Raw genomic sequence first — 21108 nt, forward strand, 5'->3', positions numbered from 1 at the left:
CTTCGTCAATACCTCGCTCTTTACGCTCAAGTTCCAATTCTTTAAGAATGATCCCTGAATCACAAAGGGCGTTTAATTAGAATAAATAGATCTGTTGAAATTACCAAAAATACTTTAGCATAAAGAACGAGGTATTGATGAGAGGACGAATCATCTGACATACGCAATAATTTCTGTCCGTTTTAAGTTTTAATGTTGCTCCTTACTTTCAGTTGTAAAACTTGTTTTTTCATTTAATTTCTTATTATTTTTTAAATATTGCTGGGAAAGACAGCGCCCCCTTCATGAAAATCTCTTCCCCAATGAAAAATTCCTCCATAAAAATCCCCTATGAAAACGTCTGTATACTTCTAGGGTGGATCCAGGATTTTCTTTAGGGGGGGGGGGGGGTGCTTGGCCGCTTGGATAAATTTACGAACAAAGAAATACCCGCAATTTAAAGGGAACCTCGACAATTATGCGTTGTAGGTAGGTAGTGAAAATTGTCGTAAATTTCATCTAAGATCTGGTGAAGACTAAAGTTCTAATAAATCTGTTGAAATTAAAATGGTATAAAAAAATTGATACAAAAATAGTAAGTTATAAAAACCATAATACCAAAAAAAAAGCAATTCACCAATATAAAGAAAAATGATATTTAACATTTTCTGCATAATTTTTTGCCTTTGCACTTCTCACCACTATAGTGAGTTAAGCTTTTATTGTAAAAAAAAGTGTAATTTTTCTGTATCTAGTTCTTTTCAACAAAGGGGAAGGTAATTTTCAAACTCTAAGAGTCGGTTTTCCTCATGCGGTTGGTATCTCTGGCAGGTTTAATTAATCTAGGGTTTCGACCACAATGCTGCCAATAATTGTTCATATTTTGTGGATATTCTTAATCAAACAATGCTCAATGAGTAACTTAATAATTCACACTTTTTTTCCGAATACTTTAAAACTAAAATCACTGTCACTATTTCAAATGTAAGGAAAGTTTTCAGGAGGATTCTCCACAGAGGAGAATTTCCGCAAGGGGAGGGGAGAATTTGTCGGACTTGGTTTTTCAGTGGACAACACCTTTTTTGCTATTTTTATTTTCTTAAATATAAAAAAACGCACTTTTTGTGTACCATATATCACTTTATTATTGTCTTATTAAGTTAAATTTATAAATATCAATTAAATATACAAATTAGTTTATAAATGAGCCCATAATAGGCTCTCTTTGATGTCAATATGTCTAGACCAGCCTTTCCATTCTAAAATATCACCATTTAGTGTACCATTTGGCAGTTCTTGACGGCCTTATCGGGACTAGGCATATAAAAAAAGATAAAATGTATGAATTATCTTTTATGAGACCTTATACAGCTCTCTATCATGTTGCAATCCCCCAATAGCGACGAAGAAACATAAGAGGACATTAAAGTGCTACATATGCAAAGAAATTGTTGTTCAACGAGGAGGGTGTCAATTTTCAGGATTCAACAATGGTAATTCAAAGGGTGTATTTTTTGGTTTGCTAAGACTTCATGTTCAAACCACATGCAACTGAATGAGGAGATCCATAGGGTTGTTGGAATAGTGCATAGTCCAACTGCGAGATTTTGTCTCTTATGATGGGTATGGGAGTGGAAGGGGAATGTGTACTATGTATTAACGGTAAAGATAGGCTCATCAACATCCTTAGTAAAAGCGGAGTCCACTGCTTAATTTATGTTTGTTTGATGCGTGTTCATTGTTTATTATTACAACCTATAATGTTTTATATGATTTAACCGAGTAATGCCTTTGCTAAATGTTAACTTTTCTTCGTCATCGCTTCAAGACAAATGTCTTATTGAAGACTTAGGGAAGGAACAGGCTATGCCCATTGACTATCTGGATGTTGAAACCCCCACTAAAAATGCTGGAGCTACATCCCTTATTATAATTAGAACAGAATTGGAATAAGATCTTCCAGCTTCTGCTGGAATGACATTGTTGTCTATGAATTTATTAACTAAGAATATCTTAACTGAATTAGCATGTAGGGTTTTGGAATTTTCGAGGTTAGGTGAGATTATCAAGATAATTATTGCCGTATCTGTTTCAAGTGTAGCAGCTATATCAATGGAAATATAGGTTAAATCTGCTGTCTTGGGCGTAAATGAGCAATGAAAAAGTATGAATGTTGTTACATTCCTAGAAACCTAGAGAGTTTCTCTAAGTCCAATGTATAAGGACCAATAAAAACTTACGTATCAAAATAACTAAAAACCACTTTAGACACCTGCTTGGGGGTTAGCACCACCATAGACAATAGAAATTCCTACCCAAGACGATCACGAAGGACCAAATTCGGGTAATTTTAGACTCAAGTTTTATTCTGAAATTTGTAACATGTTCGTTGTATTCACTCCTCCTCCTCCCAAAAACCCTTGACAATGGATCTGTGCATACTTTACCTTTTACTAGGAATTTAGGAACATCTGTTTTGGTCAAACATACAATCTGATTGCTCCGGGCATGGCCGCTCCCTGAGTTGGTTACGCCCCGAGCAGAATTGATTATCCCCCCCTCCTGACTCAACACATAAATGAAGGAATCCACGGCACCCGAGGCCGCTCGTCCCGACCCCTCCCCCTCTTTGAACAGACCTGGCTCAGGGGCCTGAAAGCCTGTCTTTTATAGCTAAAATGGTGTTACATTCGAGAGCTCCTGTAAGGAGTAATATCATTTTTTTTGTTAAGAAAATGACCATTTGAACAGATTTCAACTAATTTTTCAACGGAAGCACACATCTGCTTCTACTCTTGACAGACACCAGATAAAATATAATTCAGTTTTGTTATAGTAGGCATTTTGTATGGGTTAACTCACAAATAGCCAAAATTGCTCCAAGGGAGTGTTTTTTGGTTATTTTTTTTTTGCATTACAGATTAATGCACTTTGCACTGTATCTATTTTCAGACGAAGAATCAATTCTCTTTTCCTAGTAAAAGCTTGTAGCTAAAGCAGACACTGTGGATCTCTTAGGTCCGTCACTATAATTAGCCAAATTTTTTCCTGTGGCCGGTTGGCAAAAACAATTATGTAAACCACTACTAGATCGGGCTCTTATTACCTTTTTACGCATCTTATCATCTATAATAATTTACCAACAAGTATTGACAATCAAGTTCATATCCAAGGGGGGGGGGAATTTGAACCCCTTGCCTTGAAATGTTTGTCTGCCTCTTAAAAACGTAACAAAAATGCATATAAACAGACTTTTGATTCGTTTTCTAAACCTTTGTTTTGACCCCCACCCCCAAAAAACAGAAAGCTCCCCGAACAAAACCCTGGATACGGCCTTGTTCACGATACTATAATAGATAGCCAAAGAAGCGGCAACGCCTAGTTTATGACTTGGCCAAAGAGCCCACAAATTGGCTTATTTCTAACAACACGCGAAAGTCATATATGGATATTTATAGTTTCTTTGGACTCAACCTATTCTATCGTAATAGAAAAGGTTGTGAAAAAGCCGTGAGTGCAAAAATTTTCGAATTAGTAAAACACTACTAGAACCCTTAACATTACACAATAAAACAGAGCTTTCGATGGAAATATATTTCGTTTAAAGAAGCTAACTTAACCTTTGTTGCGAACAACAAATATGAAAATATTAAACACAAAGCCAAGACTGTTTTGGCTTCAAAACAATAAAGAGCTTCGGGGAAATAAATTACAAGGTCTATGAATTCAAAAAGACATTCAAAAAATAAATCTATCTTTCATTCTTGTGTCCAGAAGGGTCAGGAGTTTTAGCCATATTTCTTAGCTGACAACAGTTTGGCATTTCAGTTGCACTGGGTCTTGGTGCTACACCAATAAGCGCAGCTAGTTTATCAGCCAGGGGAACTTTCATTACTTCTCGATCATCATCCGGCATTAACTGAAAAAAGGAATATCATTCAGAGCAAAATTCTCCTAGGATCTACCTATGGGATAAGCGGATATACAGTATATATATACACGAGGGAGAGCAGAAAAAATCTTTTCTGCATTCTTTCTGCCGATGCAACGAAAATCTTGTCGAGGTCATAAGGAAACACATCAGACTAACAGAAAATTCCAGTAAGGGAGCAAGATATGAAAAGTGTATTACATAATACTTCCTCTAAACAAATAATATCTTTAATTGAATTCAAAAAAAAAAAATCAACTGAAAGTAAGGATAAACACCAAAACTTAAAATGAACAGAGATCATTCCATATATAAGGAGGGGGGAGGCATTTCCTCAACCCTCACTCTTTACGCTAAAGTCTGTTCTACAAAAATACACTTCATTAAATTTAAATGGTCCTTGTGTTTGAGCAGTCTTTCTCAAAGAATTGTGACAAAAGGTTAAACTTTGGCGTAAAGAGCGAGAATAGAGGAAGGGAAAACCCCTTTATATACAGAATAATTTCTGTTATTTATGTTGCTTCTAATGTCCTTAAAGTCTTAATGTTAATACTTACTTTCAGTTGAAAAACTTTCTCTTTTAAATTTAATTTCGGACCGTTTTTCAAACCATAACAGGAAACAGCCCTCATCCCCTGTAAAATTTTGAATCTCCCCGTTGAAATCCACTCGTAAGAAAATTCTTTCCCTTAAAAAAAAAATACTTGTATTTTCCAATAACAAATACTATATGTGAACAATTGGACAAAGTTTGTAACTTAAATACCTTTCTCCAGGGACAATGGGGTGCCATGTCATTCCTAAAGGCATAGTCATTGGACCTTTCAACTATACTGACTCAAATTGCTATTTCAAAATCAAAGGGGAACGAGGATAATAAAGTCACTTGGCATTTTAGAAGTCACCAGATTGATTCTCATGTTTCGAAGGTTTTGATTTGAAGTAGTTTACATTTTCACTGGTTAGCATTTGAAATATGACTTCTGAACTAGTAATAAGAGCATATAAAACTAAGAATTGACGAAAAAATTAAACAAGAAGCCAACAAAATTTTGCGCAAAAGTATGCCAAAGCTGAAAAAATCAGTAGAGCCCAAATATATTTTTGGGCACGTTTAGCAAGTTCGTTATACTCCAAAAACTTCTGTAGTTGATCTTTATTCTAGTTTGCAAGAATGAAAACTGGTACTAGTTTTGCAAAAAAAACACGTGATGTAGCGTTTTTTTTACATTTTTTACAGCAAAATAATTATTACAATATTATATTGTAAATTAAATTCTATATTAATATTATATATACAATTATATTATTATGATATATTATAACAATTATTACTTTCCTAATTTTGCCTATGACACTTTTTTTTTATTTTAATAAGAAAATTAAGTATCCCTTCCAAAATAAAATTTCAAAGGATGCACTTTCCTTAAGGTGGCCCTCCCGAGGCAAAATGAGGAGCAATTGGGAGCAACTGAAGTTATTCAAATGAAAATTTATAAACTCTTGGACAAATTTAAAGATATTAGATCTCAGTGAACATATCCTGTTTCAAACAACTTCTTCATACATAGCTTAAGCTTATTTCTTTCACGAAATTGGAGTTAAATTACGGTAGTAATTAATTCTAAAAACGTAGAATTATTAATAGCTAGGCCTCTCAAGTCAAGCTCTCAGCTTGTAGACTGGCGTAAAATACACTCAAAACGATTAAGTATTACTATTTTCAGGTTTGTACCATCTCTTTAGGAAAGTCTCTTAAACGATTTCAACACTAATATACAAAAGAAAAGGCCAAGCAAAGACAGGACTAAAACTAGCTAAAATAAACCATTTGATTGAGAGTTGGCGAATTTTATAAACTGAACCATGGCAATCGTCTTCTTGTCACCTGCTCAAGGTTTTACAAGAAAGCGTCCAAATCCAAGAATTCATCCACCAAACATATTTTTTGTGTGAACATTAAATTGTATCCGTTCAATCCAGTGCCGCAACTTCCTTTTCCTTAAATTTAATGGCTGAAGTTGGCCAGTATTAAAGTAAATCAGGAAATGTTCAAAAAACAAAATATTCGATTCCCCTGAACTCCTTCTGTTGCAACAACGTTCTGTCTTTTAAAACAAAGAAACGTAAAACACAAACCTTATCAGCAATGTGAACATGTACCAGTCCATCAGAGCCGACTTTAAATGTTGAGAATCCATCATACCACCTAAAAAACAACATCAAAGGTTAACATCTAAACCTACACTAACACCAAACGACGGATTTTAACTTGACTAGCCTAATTTAACATACCTAATCTAATAAAATAAAATGAATAGTGTCACATGGAAGTTTTTTTTACAGATGGCATAAGAACCGTATCCAAGATTTTTGTTCGTTCGTTTAAATGCAATACGCTTTACCGAGTTGGACAAACATTTTGGGACTGGGAATTCAGACCCCCAACTCCATTCTGGATGAAGCCTTGGGTGAAGTCTGGATGAAGCCTAAAAACAAGTGGCAAATACAACGAGTGATGGGAAGCAAGAGCAAATCATTCTTAATATAAGTGGCCAGCCCTTTATGTCTGTTATCATAGGGAGCAGAGTAACAGATTAAGAAAAAAATTTAAAAATTAGTTATTAGACATGATATAAGATTTAGTATGCTAACTTTATAGGTTTGAAGCTAAAAAAAAAAAAAAAAGATCCTCTACGATTTGTTTGAATTCTCGATAAATACATCTCCTTGCATATCGACTTTATGGATTCAGGCAATAGGCCTACCCAATTTTATGACTTTGAATATTTCAAATGTTGTATGAATCCTTTAATTTGGTGCTTTGTTTTACATAATTCATTTTTTTTAATCCACTAAATTCAATCATTATCAAGCAGCACGAAACAGAAAAATGAAATGAAAACTACAAGACTATAAAACTTACCCACAGATGACATCTCACTTATATTTCCGCCATAAGCTTTGATTCTAGCAAAAAGCAAATTTATTCCTTTTTTTTATCATGAAATTGAAAAAGGCCCAAAAAACGTACTGGCTCCAAAAATTTGTATTTTTGATTATAACTATGTTTTATTTGACAATCCCTTTGGTTTAACCAATTCAATTTCATTGGAATTTACCCGTTTAAAACTGATTATCATCACTTTTACTTATCTTTGAATCCAGTCCTTTCAAATATGTATTTAGACAAATATATCAAGAAGGTAAAATTTTCAATTTAAAATTTTCTATAAAATGCAAAAGGCACTCTTGCCTTTAGGGGGGGGTTCCAAGGACGGGATTTAATTACTTTTGCAACTGTATTATTGTATTAATTTTTTACAATATTTTTATGAGCTTTTTAATAGTTTTTTAATAAAAAAAAAATGGGATTTTTTTAATATTTTTCAAACGAGGATAATTAATACTTTTACAATTTAGTCAATTTGCAAAAATTTGCCATTTTTTACTTTTCGTAGAAAAATTAATTTTTGATTTAATTATACAACTATTCAGTGATTTCTTTTTGAATGAAAGGGTCAATTCATAGATACAATAAATACCATAATGATAATGACACTATAACATAAATAATTACCCCACTAGGCCCAAATATATATTAGCTCTTGTAATGTGACAACAGTCAGCCGCTGAAAATGAAAGAAAATTGTATCCCCCTTGTATCCCTGGCCATGGAGCCTTTCGAGGGGGAATAAGTGTATTGTATTTCCATTTTGTATTGTATTTAATAAGCTTTTTCTTCTTCTAAAACAAAATATAACCTTTTAAAACCTTCTATCTGTAATTCATCGAACAAAAAGTTACACAAATACGATAATCACTCCCCAATTAACATGTAGTAATAAAAAAAAAAAAAAAAAAAAAAAAAAAAAAAAAAAAAAAAAAAAAAAAAAAAAAAAAAAAAAAAAAAAAAAAAAAAAAAAAAAAAAAAAAACTGACATTGGATCTTACAGGCCCTACCGGTTGTGCTGATCTCCGTTTCATGGCTCTTCATCCAGGAAGTGTAATGGGGGGTTTGGGCCAGCCATCCTATACTTTTGCACACCCATCCTGTTTACCTTCCCCAGATTATTTCAGGTACCCAGTTAGAGCTGGACCAACTCCGACTGAGATAGTCACGCCACACACTCCCGTGCCAAACCAAATAACCAGTGACACCAGGAGTCGAAACCATGTCCTCGGGGATAAAGGTTTTCAATTTTAGCGTGCTAACCACTCGCCTAGTATGGCTAATTCCTTCGCACCTTATAAAATGCGAAATGTCATAATAACAAACATTTCACACTTTCTTAGTCAACTTATTAATAATCATAAACGTTTTTAAAGCTAATACTGCTTCTATGTATATTTACACAGTTCTTGCGAATTCTAATGATTTTAGCCTTATGCGCAAAATTAGATTACCATTACATTTGATATAGTTAGCCAAGAAATAAAACAAAATGAATTAAATAAAGAATGGGCTAATTAGAAATTGGAAATCATTAATAGAACGCCATGAAACAAAAATCTGGAAAGAAAAACACCCACAAAATATTTAAAAATAGAAAATACTGCAACATTGCCTTTTGAGTTAGTAAAAAAAAAGCATTGCAGTGACGTGACCTCTTATCCCTTTGCCCGATCGTTTAATTTTTTTATAAACAATATCAGGCTGAATTTCAAATAATGCTATTTTTAAATGGCTTAAAGTTGGTAATTTAAAAAAAAATTACAAATTTTAAGCCATTTAAAAATTGAACGCATCTGTATTACACATATTTTCTTTCCAATTTGTGGCAGAACAGTTTAAACAGAACAAAAAAAAGGCAAATCAAAAAAGTTGGCAAATCAAAAAGGCAAATCAAATCAAAAGGCAAAAATGTTGTCGAAAAAAAAGGCAGATCAAAAAAGAATACATAAAGGAAAGGTTTAAATTCACAGGAACAAAGATTAGTCTTACGAGTCCGTCATCTGTTCTTTAGACTTTTTGTAATTCCAGAGTTTGATGTTCCAAAAGAAGAGAAGAGATCGTAGTCCAGAAACTCCACTAATACGCCATCGAACTTTTACCGTACCTTCTTCTGGGTGATTCGTAATTTTCAAGATCTCAAACTTAACGTAAGAAAATTTCACATGTCCCATAATCCTCAGGAAAGCAACTTGCCTTACATACGGAACAATACCACTGAAAAATAGATAAGAAATCTAAAACGAATGTTTATTCAATTTTCACAATTTGAGCTTAATTAGATCTTCCTAATAAGAAACACGAGAACAGACGTCTGAGGGGGGAGGCGGAGAGATGGTTACACGTCAAGTACTGGTTAAATCCTAAAGTCTTATTATTATATCTAACTAGCTGTTGGGGTGGCGCTTCGCGCCACCCCAACACCTAGTTGGTGGGGGCGCTTCGCGCCCCCCCCCAAGCCCCCCCGCGCGCGTAAGTCGTTACGCGCCATAATAGTTACGCGCCATTGTAGTTGTGTCCCTATGTCCCACCTGTGAATATAGATATATATATATATATATATATATATATATATATATATATATATATATATATATATATATATATATATATATATATATATATATATATATATATATATATATATATATATATATATATATATATATATATATGGTTTTAACTACGTAAAACTTGCGAATATACAACATTCTTTGCTGTCCCATTGTCTTTGCATATAAATAGATTGTCAGGTTTACCGACTCTTGAACATGCAACATATAATGGTCCATGGGAAAATAATCTGTATTCAGATCTATACCTCATGATTCTAATGATTGCCCTTGAGCTTTGTTGATGGTGATTGCTAATCGACCATTCCCTGTCCCGGTGTCCCGGTCGTCATTTACATCCCCCTGTTTCCCCCGGTGTCCCCGTTGTAGTTGTGTCCCTGTGTCCCGGTCGTCATTTATATTCCCTGTGTCCCGGTCGTCATTTGTATCCCGGTGTCCCGGTCTGTATATACATTCGTTTTTTAGTTTTGTTTTTCTCCTTTATTTTTTTCCTTTTTTTTTCTTTTTTAGCTTATTTAGATTTTTAGATTTTTTAGTTTTTTTATTAGTTTTTAGTTTTTTTTTCTTTTTAGTTTTTTTGTCCCGGTCGTCATTTATATCCCCCTGTTTCCCCCGGTGTCCCCGTTGTAGTTGTGTCCCTGTGTCCCGGTCGTCATTTATATTCCCTGTGTCCCGGTCGTCATTTGTATCCCGGTGTACCGGTCTGTATATACATTCGTTTTTTAGTTTTGTTTTTCTCCTTTATTTTTTTCCTTTTTTTTTCTTTTTTAGTTTATTTAGATTTTTAGATTTTTTAGTTTTTTTATTAGTTTTTAGTTTTTTTTTCTTTTTAGTTTTTTTGTAGTTTTTACCTTCTTTTTAGTTTTGTTAATTTTTTTTTTTACTTATGTCCTGGTCGTCATTTATACTCCCTGTGTCCCGGTGCTTTGTTGATTGCTAATCGAACATTCCTTTTGTCCTGGTCGCTTTCTCTTTGAGTGTCGTCATTTAGTTTTTTAGCTTTTTTACTTTTTTTATTAGTTTTTAGTTTTTTTGTAGTTTTTGCCTTTTTTTAGTTTTTTCAGTTTTTTTTTTAGTTTTTTATTGGTTTTTACCTTTATTTTAGCTTATTTTTCAGTTTTTTCCTTTTTTTTAGTTTTTTTTAGTTTTTAGTTTTTTTAGTTTTTTACCTTTTTTTAGTTTTTTTAGTTTTTTAGCTTTTTTATTTTTTTTATTAGTTTTAAGTTTTTTTTGTAGTTTTTGCCTTTTTTTTAGTTTTTTTAGTTTTTTAGCTTTTTTATTAGTTTTTAGTTTTTTTTGTAGTTTTTGCCTTTTTTTAGTTTTTTTAGTTTTTTAGCTTTTTTATTTTTTTTATTAGTTTTTAGTTTTTTTTGTAGTTTTTGCCTTTTTTTAGTTTTTTCAGTTTTGACGTCACCTGATCCAGTTTTTTCAGGTGACGCCACCTGATCCACGATCCACAGATCCACAGACAACTTATTTTTATATATATAGATAGTTTTTTTTTTTACTTATGTCCTGGTCGTCATTTATACTCCCTGTGTCCCGGTGCTTTGTTGATTGCTAATCGAACATTCCTTTTGTCCTGGTCGCTTTCTCTTTGAGTTTCGTCATTTATTTTTTTCTTTTTTAGTTCTTTTAGTTTTTACCTTTTTTAGTTTTTTTTAGTTTTTTAGATGAAAATTTTTTTTAGTTTTTTCCTTTTTTTCTTTTTAGTTTTTTATTGGTTTTTACCTTTATTTTAGCTTATTTTTCAGTTTTTTCCTTTTTTTTAGTTTTTTTTTATTTTTTATTTTTTTTAGTTTTTTACCTTTTTTTAGTTTTTTTTAGTTTTTTTAGTTTTTTAGCTTTTTTACTTTTTTTATTAGTTTTTAGTTTTTTTTTGTAGTTTTTGCCTTTTTTTAGTTTTTTCAGTTTTTTTTTTAGTTTTTTATTGGTTTTTACCTTTATTTTAGCTTATTTTTCAGTTTTTTCCTTTTTTTTTATTTTTTTTTTAGTTTTTAGTTTTTTTAGTTTTTTACCTTTTTTTAGTTTTTTACCTTTTTTTAGTTTTTTAGCTTTTTTATTTTTTTTATTAGTTTTTAGTTTTTTGTAGTTTTTGCCTTTTTTTAGTTTTTTTAGTTTTTTAGCTTTTTTATTAGTTTTTAGTTTTTTTTTGTAGTTTTTGCCTTTTTTTAGTTTTTTTAGTTTTTTAGCTTTTTTATTTTTTTTATTAGTTTTTAGTTTTTTTTGTAGTTTTTGCCTTTTTTTTAGTTTTTTCAGTTTTGACGTCACCTGATCCAGTTTTTTCAGGTGACGTCACCTGACACATCCACAGACAGACAACTTATTTTTATATATATAGATTAATTGGAAATAATTTCATTTATGTCAGCCTTTTCTTTCACTAAGTTTTTCGACAGGAACAGACCTCGAGGATGATAGTTAAGCCACCAGAGATGAAAGAAAAAATTCAGAGTTGAAGTTGGGTTATAAATTATTATAAATTATATATAAATTATAAAAATTGTATATAATTTTAGGATAAAGAAGTAGGGATAAAAACAGTAAACTAAAGGAATAAACCTTGAAACGATTAGTGGGTCTATGGCCAGCATGAAGAAAAAGAAGGGAAACAATCAAACGAATATTTCACCCATAGAAAGCAAGGCGTCTCCAGCGTAAAAAACAAAACTCGAATCTATAACTAACAATAATCTAAATAAAAAACAAACATAAAACTATAACAACTAACTAGCAAATATACAATTACTACTCACATATACAATTAGCCAGCTACTTCTATAACACCAAAAGTAGTAGCTGACTACAGAAGATGTTAATTTAGAAGTATTTCATTGTTCATATATTAATACCTTATTCCACTTGAATCCTGGAAAAGTTCTAGTCTATGCCTTAATTATAAGTGCAACGGGATGTTGGTGCATTACTATCATTGTTACAATGTTTTTCTCTGTAGCATGCAATATTATATTTGAAGTTTAAACGCACAGAAACGGACAAGATGAGGCGGATCATCGAGAGCCTGTCCAGGAAATTTCTGGAGGCGGGTGACTTGCAAGTACTACCAGGAGTACTACCAGGAACTTTGCTCTTTGATCTATTTATGTACAAACCTTCAATATTTTAATTATATGTATGTGATGTGTTTAAAAATCAGAGAACGCTACTAAAGAGATCTCGATGGTAGCAACAACATACAGAAATTTTCGTCCATGTGAAGAATTACATAATAAAAAAGTTTTTTTAACTGAAAGTAAGGAGCGACATTAAAACTTAAAACGACAAGAAATTATTCCGTATAAGAAAGGGCTTGTCCCCCCTCGACAACTCACTCTTTACGCTAAAGTTTTTTATTGTTTTAAAACGTAGAGTTGTGAGAAAGAGTCAAGCTTTAGCGTAAAGAGCGAGGCGTTGAGGAGGGGACAACCCCTTTCATATACGGAATAATTTCTGTTCGTTTTAAGTTTTGATATTGCTCCTTACTTGCAGTAAAAAAGCTTGTTTTTTTGTTTAATTTCTGAACGTTCTTGAATTAATGCATGTTTTGATTTTGGGTCTCCGCACATGAATAATTTAAAACGAAATTTTAAAATATTATTTTATTTCTTTGGCTAAATGGCTTTCTCATAGTTTTGATCGGACGATTTTGAGAATGAGAGAGAGAGAGAGAGAGAGAGAGAGAGAGAGAGAGAGAGAGAGAGAGAGAGAGAGAGAGAGAGAGAGAGAGAGAGAGAGAGAGAGAGAGAGAGAGTGAGAGAGTGAGAGAGAGAGAGAGAGTGAGAGAGAGAGAAAGGTTTGTTTAAACAACAATCGAAGCTCAAATGGCTAATTCGATGTTGAAACACAAAACATGTTATTATGCACTATTATATATTGACGTAAAAAAAGGGACAAAATAGTTCTGGTAGCGGTTTGTCCGAGCACGCTCAGGCACAAGTTTTAGCTTCTGTCTCGTACGGCTGACTGTCAAGGCTTCTGGTGGTAAAATACCACGGTGAGCAGGGTTAGACAGCAGCATTTTGCCAAACCTCAGGATAAGCTCGCCCAAACGGAGTTCCAAACTTTGGAGTTCAAGGGTTGCAAGGGCATCGTGGTAGGAAATGTCTCTGTTACTCAGGATGATCCTGGTTGCCCGTTTTTGGACTGACTTCAGTTCCTGCATTAGACAGGTGGTTCTTGATACTGACGGGCCCCCGACGGGACAGGCGTATTCAAGTATGGGGCATACGTAGCACAGGTATGCTCGTAGAAGACTGTGGGCGTTGCAGCCGAAGCGACGCATTTTTGAAAGGGTTTGCAGAGATACGTTTGCTTTACGGGTCACACTATTAATATGGGTAGTAAAGGTGCAGTCATGTGAGAAAATGACTAGTATTTTCACCTCACTCACAACAGGGAAAGGAACTTCAGGGGGGGGGGCAAAGTCTCTCTTTAGCGGGTTCAGTCTAAGCATTTTTGACTTAACAGAGTTAATAGTCATTTTCATTTCAGAGCACTGTGAACTTAGTAGATCGAAAGTGATTTCGGGGAATTGTTTGTTGGAGACATTGCCATGAAGAAGATAGGGGAATAAGAGCGACAAATCGTCGACAAATTTGTATTTGTCGGTATGTTCTACCATCAAGTAGTTGATATTGGCAAGAAACGTTATTCCTGCTAGTTTCGGCCCTTGCGGGGCACCACAGGTTATTTTACTCCACTCTGAGTCACAGTCCTCTTCGTGTAAAGCAAATACTTTTTGATGCCTTTCAGACAGAAAATCGAGCACAATGGCTAGCGTTTGGCGTTTAGCACCCATTCGTTTTAGGTTTTGGCATGCCACTAAGTGTGATAGGAGATCAAAAGCTTTGCAAAAGTCGATGGCTGCTAGGTCGACAAAACAGCTTTGCTTTTCAAGCCATTTCAGGATCTGATCGTACATTCTAACTAGGTATATAGACGTCCGACATTTTGGGAGTCCTCACATTTTGGGGAAAAAAGAAACGGGGGAGTAGGCCTAGTTACCCTCCAATTTTTTGCTTACTTATAAATGCAACTAGAACTAAAAATTTTACGAACGCTTATATTAGTAAAAATATACGCAACTTCCGAATTAACTTACGTAAAGAACTTCTAAAACCGTATGTTTTTATTACGCATGTGAGGGGGTTCTCTTCAATACCTCTCTAATTACACTAAAGCTTAGATCTTGTCCCAATTCCTTAAGAATGACCCCTGAATCACAAAGGCCACAGAATAAATAGTTGAAATTAATAAATTACTTTAGCGAAAAGAGTGAGGTATTTAGAGGAGGTAAACCCCTCATATGCGTAATAATTTCTATTCGTTTTAAGTTTTAATGCTGCTCCTTACTTTCAGTTGAAGAAACTTTTTCATATTCATTTTTTCATTGCTCTTTGAAAAATTGCTAAAAAGATCCTATGCCCCCTTCATGGAAACTCTCTTCCCCCATGGAAAGTTCCCCCCTTAACCCCCTCCCCTCAACAAAAAATCCTCCTCAAAGTGTTTGTACACTTCCCAATAACCATTACTCTGTAAACACTGGTCAAAGTTTTTAACTTGCAACCCCTCCCACGGGGACTGTGGGGGAGTAAGTCGTGTCCAAAGATATAGTTTTTAGGTTTTTTGACTATGCTGAATAGAATGGCTATCTTGATCCGGTGACTTTGGGAAAAACTGAGCGTGGGAGGGGGCCTAAGTGCCCTCCGATTTTTTTGTCATCTAAAAAGAGCACTAAAACTTTTAATTTCCGCTAGAATGAGCCCTCTCGCGACATTCTAGGACTAATAGGTCAATACGATCACCACTGTGAAAAAACAAACAAAAACAAAAAATAAACACGCATCCGTGATCTGTCTTCTGGCAAAAAAAAAAATTCCACGCTTTTGTAAATAGGAGCTTGAAACTTCTACTGTAGGATTCTCTGATACACTGAATCTGATTGTGTGATTTTCGTTAAGAATCTATAACTTTTAAGGGGTGTTTCTCCCTATTTTCTAAAATAAGGAAAACTTTCTCAGGCTCGTAACTTTTGATGAGTAAGACTAAACTTGATGAAACTTCTATATTTAGAATCAGCATTGAAATTTGATTCTTTCGATGTAACTATTGGTATCAAAATTCTGTTTTTTACAGTTTCGGTTTCTATTGAGCCGTGTCTACAGTTCGTTACCACGAACTGTTTGATAGTAACAATTACGGCAATAGACAGTTTTTTTTCTACAAAATTCAAATTTTGTCGAAATTATAATTATAGTCCAGCATTTAAATTTTTTCCTAAAGTGAAAAAAATAGATATCAATTTCAAATTATTGATATATACAATTTAACAACAAGAAATTGGGGCTCGTGGGGCCCGTAGCCCACACTACATTATTGGTTATGCATAGGAATGATCTGAAAACCATCAGAAATTAAATCTTTAAAAATATTTTTTTAACTGAAAGAAAGAAGTAGCACTTTTTTCAATTTATTATAATAAATAAGCTTTATTTTATGGACAGATTTTATAATTAATAAGTGTCTAAAAAATAGTCCGTATAAAAACTAAAATAATTGAAAAAATAAGCATTAAAACTGATAGACTAACAGTGCTAGTAGACTTAAGTTGTTGGAAAATCAAATTGACCTACCTGGTCTTAGTACCACGAATATTGTTAATAAATAAAATATTCTTATGATAGATCCTGTAGTCTAAGGGCGCCTTGAATAACCTTGGAAGCTGAAAAAAGGAGTAGAATCGTATATTCCATTTTGAGATACGCAAACCAAGGGGTATAGTTTGGCCGGTAAATTTTTGTATAATTTTCGGTAAATAAAAATTTTAGTAGAAAGCTAAATATTATTTTGACAAAAACATAAATGGATTATTTAAGATAAATAAACAGTTAGAATAAGGATAAATCCTTTTATTGTACAGTGATAAAACAATAAAAAAAAAAAAAAAATACTGGAGATTTCAATCACACGTACAGTGATCATCATCTGCAGCAATATTGATGACGTCATCGAAGTATTTCTGCTGAAGAAGAACACAGTACATGTGGTTAAAATATCCAGTATACTTGATTGTTTTTTCTTCACTGTCTAATAAAAGGATTTATCCCTTTTCGAACTGTTTATTTATCGCCATGGAAAGGCATTTTGGTCATTTAAAATTACCAATGGAATATTAAACAAAACTTATGAAGGAAGCCTGGACAAAACTTGGAAACCCAACAATTCCAAGTAATTAGGAATGAGAGTCAGCCAGCGATGCGGCTACTAACTTGTGTACCAACTTTTCAGAAACGGGGATAAAAATATCGACGTTTGTGGTTATGGATGGTATATACCAGAATACTCTTTCTGACGCAAGCGATAGAGCCACCTGTGTTCGTCACTTAAATCGTGTAAACTTGAGGATACTTTCTAAAGTCTATAAAAATTTGGCAGCTGAACAAGCCATCACCATATTTCAAATAGTGCAAATTACACAATTACATATAGTCATTTGTCGTAGTTTTCTAATCAATGCTTTGAAGTTTGAGTGTTCCCTAATAGCTCGACAACTCGGTTGGTTTATCCTCCGTATAAAGGAGGCGACAACAAAGATGACAACAAGTATGTTTGATACCTCAACTTCTAGTGATTCTTTTACTTTTGAAAAACTGATCTATAGACGATTGATGGAAAATTTGAAAAAAGATTTTTTTTTTTTAGCAACTCAATCAGTTTAGCATTTAAGAAATCATATATATACTTACAGAGGATGTTATATTATTATTGCGCATGTTTGTCATGATGTTTTTAGTCTAAAAAGGATAAATTTCAAAATTGCTACCGTTATGACATTACATAGTCTGTTTTTTAGAGTGATCTAAACTTGCTGAAAGAAAAGGAAGATTTACCTATTTTTCCAAGTTTAAATTATTTTTGAAAAAAAAAAATATGTCATAATAGATAAAGAATGTAGCTTCTTTGTGAAATAGTAATGTGCTGATAAGTAATCGAATTTGTACGCAGCGATTGATTGGCTCCTCTCCTATTGCCATCTCTGGCTTAGTTAAAAAAAAACTCTATGTCCTCAATCCGTCAACGAAATTGAGGGGACTTACTTATTCAGTTCACAGGTAGTACGTTTTTTTTTAGTGAGTTTACCTCCAACGGTTACTATATGTCTTTACCAAGTTTTGAACTTGTTCTGATACAAAGAAGAACATCCAGAATAACCAAGAGGCACGATATGCAGTAGATATTGTAGGGGGAACTGCAGAAATCTTAATATCTCTGTGAGGCTACAAGACTGAACTTTTCCTTCGTGTGTGCCTAACTAACAATTAAGAAGTCAATCTTTTTTTACAGGCAAACCAGCAAAAGAGGAGAGCAAGCAATCATTAGGAGAATTCTGATTTTTGTACATAAGATAAGCTGTTTCGTCATATATCTTGGGATTCTTTATTTTCCCCGAAAAATGTATTTCTTTTCGTCGAGCCAAACCCGACCCTCTGATACTTATAATGATGATCGAGGTACTACCTATATAGTGGCCTCTATAATGCAGAAATCAAAATGAGATTTTTTCAAGTTATATAACCCTGTTTTATATAAAAATCTACTCAACAGAGGCTTGGAAATGATATATAACTGTGTCAAGATATGACACAAAATGTAAACATATAGAAACAGTGAAAAAATGATCTTCGTTTTTTAATGTTTAACCTAATAAAACTAAGTTTGACAGGGTTTCTCGTAATTAGAAGTTCATGACGTGGTTAAACTTGTAACAAAAATGTATTAATTTTATTTCATAAAATACTTGATAATTTTGGTCTTGCAAAGGGCTATAGTTATACCCATCTTCGATCCACGTGTCCCACTCTTAGGCCCGAAACACACTTTTTTTTTTTTTTTTTTTTTTTTTTCACAGCGTTTGTTTTACCGTGCGTTTCTTAGAGGTGCATAGAATAATATTGCCACGGAAATATTGGGCGGTAAAAAAAAAACCTCGGTAAAACAAGCGTTGGCATAATCAATTCATCCATTTACTGTCACTAGATTAAACAAACAAAAAAATAAAATATCATTCATTTTAACACCGTCACCGAGACGCAACAAAATAGAAGTAGACACCATTTTTTTTCCTGAAGTTTTTGACGGGCTCGTAAAATCCCTACAAAAATGCATATTAACAAATCCGTTATGTATTAAAAAAATTGTATAAAAAGACGAGGAAATACCCCCCCCCCCAACAAAATACTGGATACACACTTGGCTAGGAGCAAAATTTTTGAACACCTTAGGTGGTTAGAGTTTATTCTTCTGGTTTTTCATTGTTTGGCAAGCCTAGAATAGCGGATCTGATAGGTTGGTTAATTGTACCCAGCATGAAGGAATATATAAAATTTAGCACAGAAAAAAAGCTTAGCATTTTTGACAAACGAGGAAATTTACCTGTATTGCTAAGGAATCTTGAATAAATTGCAGTTGCTCCTTGGAGGGCAATCCATCTGGAGGGCCATGATCTTCTTTTGGTGTCTTATTTTTGTCTACAGATGACCATAAAATAGACTTTTCTAAAACATCGACTTTATCGTAATGAATCCTCAAAATATGGTCCATGTCGCCATCAGAAAGATTCGAGAACATTTCGTCATATACAGTCAAAATCTTTAAAACATCTTCAAGTTCAGTTCGGTTGATTAGAGGGTTAAGTTTTCCGAAACTAACATTATCATGAATTAATTTTGAAACCTCAACTTTCAGGTTATGAAGATTTTCATTATAAGGTCCGGTATCGTTAATTCTTCCATGGGTATCAAATTCTTCAGGTTTTGCAGCAAGTATAGGTACTGCACAGGAATTTCTCTTTGATATTAGGTGGCTTCTTGAAACACAACTGCCAGATTCCTGGGGGAGAAAAAATTGATCTATTTTACATCCAGCAATGATTTCTACGGCATAAGCACAACATATTAAAAAAAAAATTTGCATAAATATTTTTTGACTTATTTAAGGCTTTACAGTAACACAGGACACTGAATTAATTTCCATGTTATTAGTGTTCACGATTGATAGTAAATAATGGCATACACATATAAAAAAAAAAAATGAGCTACAATGAGCTGAACCAGAATCTAAGCTTGTAATTTCACTATCTGAGAAACCTAAAAATAAGTGCTCGAAATAGATTGTTTTATTGAGTAAAAATACTATTTTTTCTGATGAAAGGAAGAAGTGACATTAAAATTTAAACGAAAAAAAAATTAGCATAGAAGAAGGACGGTCCCCTTCTCAGGCCCCTACTCTTTAAGCTAAAATTTTACAGTGCTTTAAAAATATTATTTTTTCCGACTTAACAGCCTTTGTATTTGAGCAGTCATTCTTAAAGGAAATAACACAAAATTAAAACTATAGTAAAAAGGGCGATAGATCAAGGAGGGGTTAGCTCCCGGCAGGGGACGGGGGGCTGAGGAGAGGTTTGTTTTAAATTTGTTATCGTTTTTACATTCATTTGAGAACGACTGTTTTTTCTTCTTAAATTCCGGTCTCTTTTAATAATATACGCTTAATTATCTTAATTGCGAGGTCAACCACTCCCTCTTACCTAAATCTTTAAAACAAAATTTACCTAATCTCTTACCTAAATCTTTAAATCAAAATTTACCAGTTGCAAACAGTACCACACTAAAACAGCCTTTAGTATATTTACATTTCCAAATAAAGTGTAATTTTCCCAAATGAACTATAGTACTGTCTCCACAATAAGTAGGGAGTTTTCGCCCCCTCATCCTCATGCTGTGCACTTTAGCTCGATAGACCTTCCTTCGAAAATTAAACTCTTTGAATACTAAGATTCTACGATGGATCCCTGTGGTAGACCTGAAGAGGAAATCCAAGCTCTTTTCTCTTCGGCCTGTCCTGTTTTTCTTTATTTGAGGAAAGCCTATGCAACAAGATCCAAGTTACATAATAGACCAAATTGCGAACATTTGATGCAATGGTCGTGTCGGCACTATTGTACGACATCAAGACCGGCCCTTAAATGCCTCAGATGCCTGGAACTTTGATTTCTTTAAACAAAAATTCGTGAAGGTCAAGCGATCGACGAGAGTCAGCTACGGTGTCATAAGCAGTAAAACTGACAAACAGCCTCCCATAGTATATACCATCAAATGCAGGCACCTCCAGTGGTTCGGCCACGTACTATGACACCGGGACGACGCAAAATCGAAACAATGTCTGAAATGTCTCAAGTTGCCGTTGCGGAGAAAGTGTTTAGCAGGTTCAGATAATACGACAGATGCTGGGACCGAAACTGGTTGTCTATTTTCGAGCCATCAACTGCGAATAGCTCTTCTAAAGCGAAGTCAACACATCTCCAGATTTCGAACATCACCTTTGACCAAGGGATTGCAGCGTGAAACAAGAACAAGCGAGTAAGTAGTAAAATGGCGAATGACTTTAGAATTAATATATTTTCCACACTTAGAACAAGACTGAACAAAATTTTCTTTTGCGCACACATTACAGTCAAGCTTTAGTTTTTTATATATTCGACTTCTTTTTAACACGGACCAATCTTTACTAACTGTTTGTTCCTACGAGCCGTTTTATAAAAGCAACTTTTAAATGTGAAAGGTTGCTGCTCTCTCCTCCCAAATCACAGTTTGTACATTCAAGTTTAATATTCG

General features: G+C 33.7%; 1 protein-coding gene across 1 annotated transcript in view; it reads right to left on the minus strand.

Moving 5' to 3' along the window:
- Positions 1 to 3558: 3558 nt before the first annotated feature.
- LOC136032821 (uncharacterized) overlaps positions 3559 to 21108 on the minus strand; it is a 41771-nt gene continuing 24221 nt past the window's right edge. Inside the window, exons 2-6 of the mRNA XM_065713231.1 lie at positions 18869 to 19324; positions 16069 to 16157; positions 8856 to 9080; positions 6050 to 6119; positions 3559 to 3898 (exon numbers count right to left, since the gene is read on the minus strand). Of these exons, the coding sequence (XP_065569303.1) occupies positions 3731 to 3898; positions 6050 to 6119; positions 8856 to 9080; positions 16069 to 16157; positions 18869 to 19324 (1008 nt within the window). The 3' untranslated portion in view covers positions 3559 to 3730. The remainder of the gene's footprint in view (positions 3899 to 6049; positions 6120 to 8855; positions 9081 to 16068; positions 16158 to 18868; positions 19325 to 21108) is intronic.

This window comes from Artemia franciscana, chromosome 1 (assembly GCF_032884065.1).
Source record: "Artemia franciscana chromosome 1, ASM3288406v1, whole genome shotgun sequence".
Classification (NCBI taxonomy): domain Eukaryota; kingdom Metazoa; phylum Arthropoda; class Branchiopoda; order Anostraca; family Artemiidae; genus Artemia; species Artemia franciscana.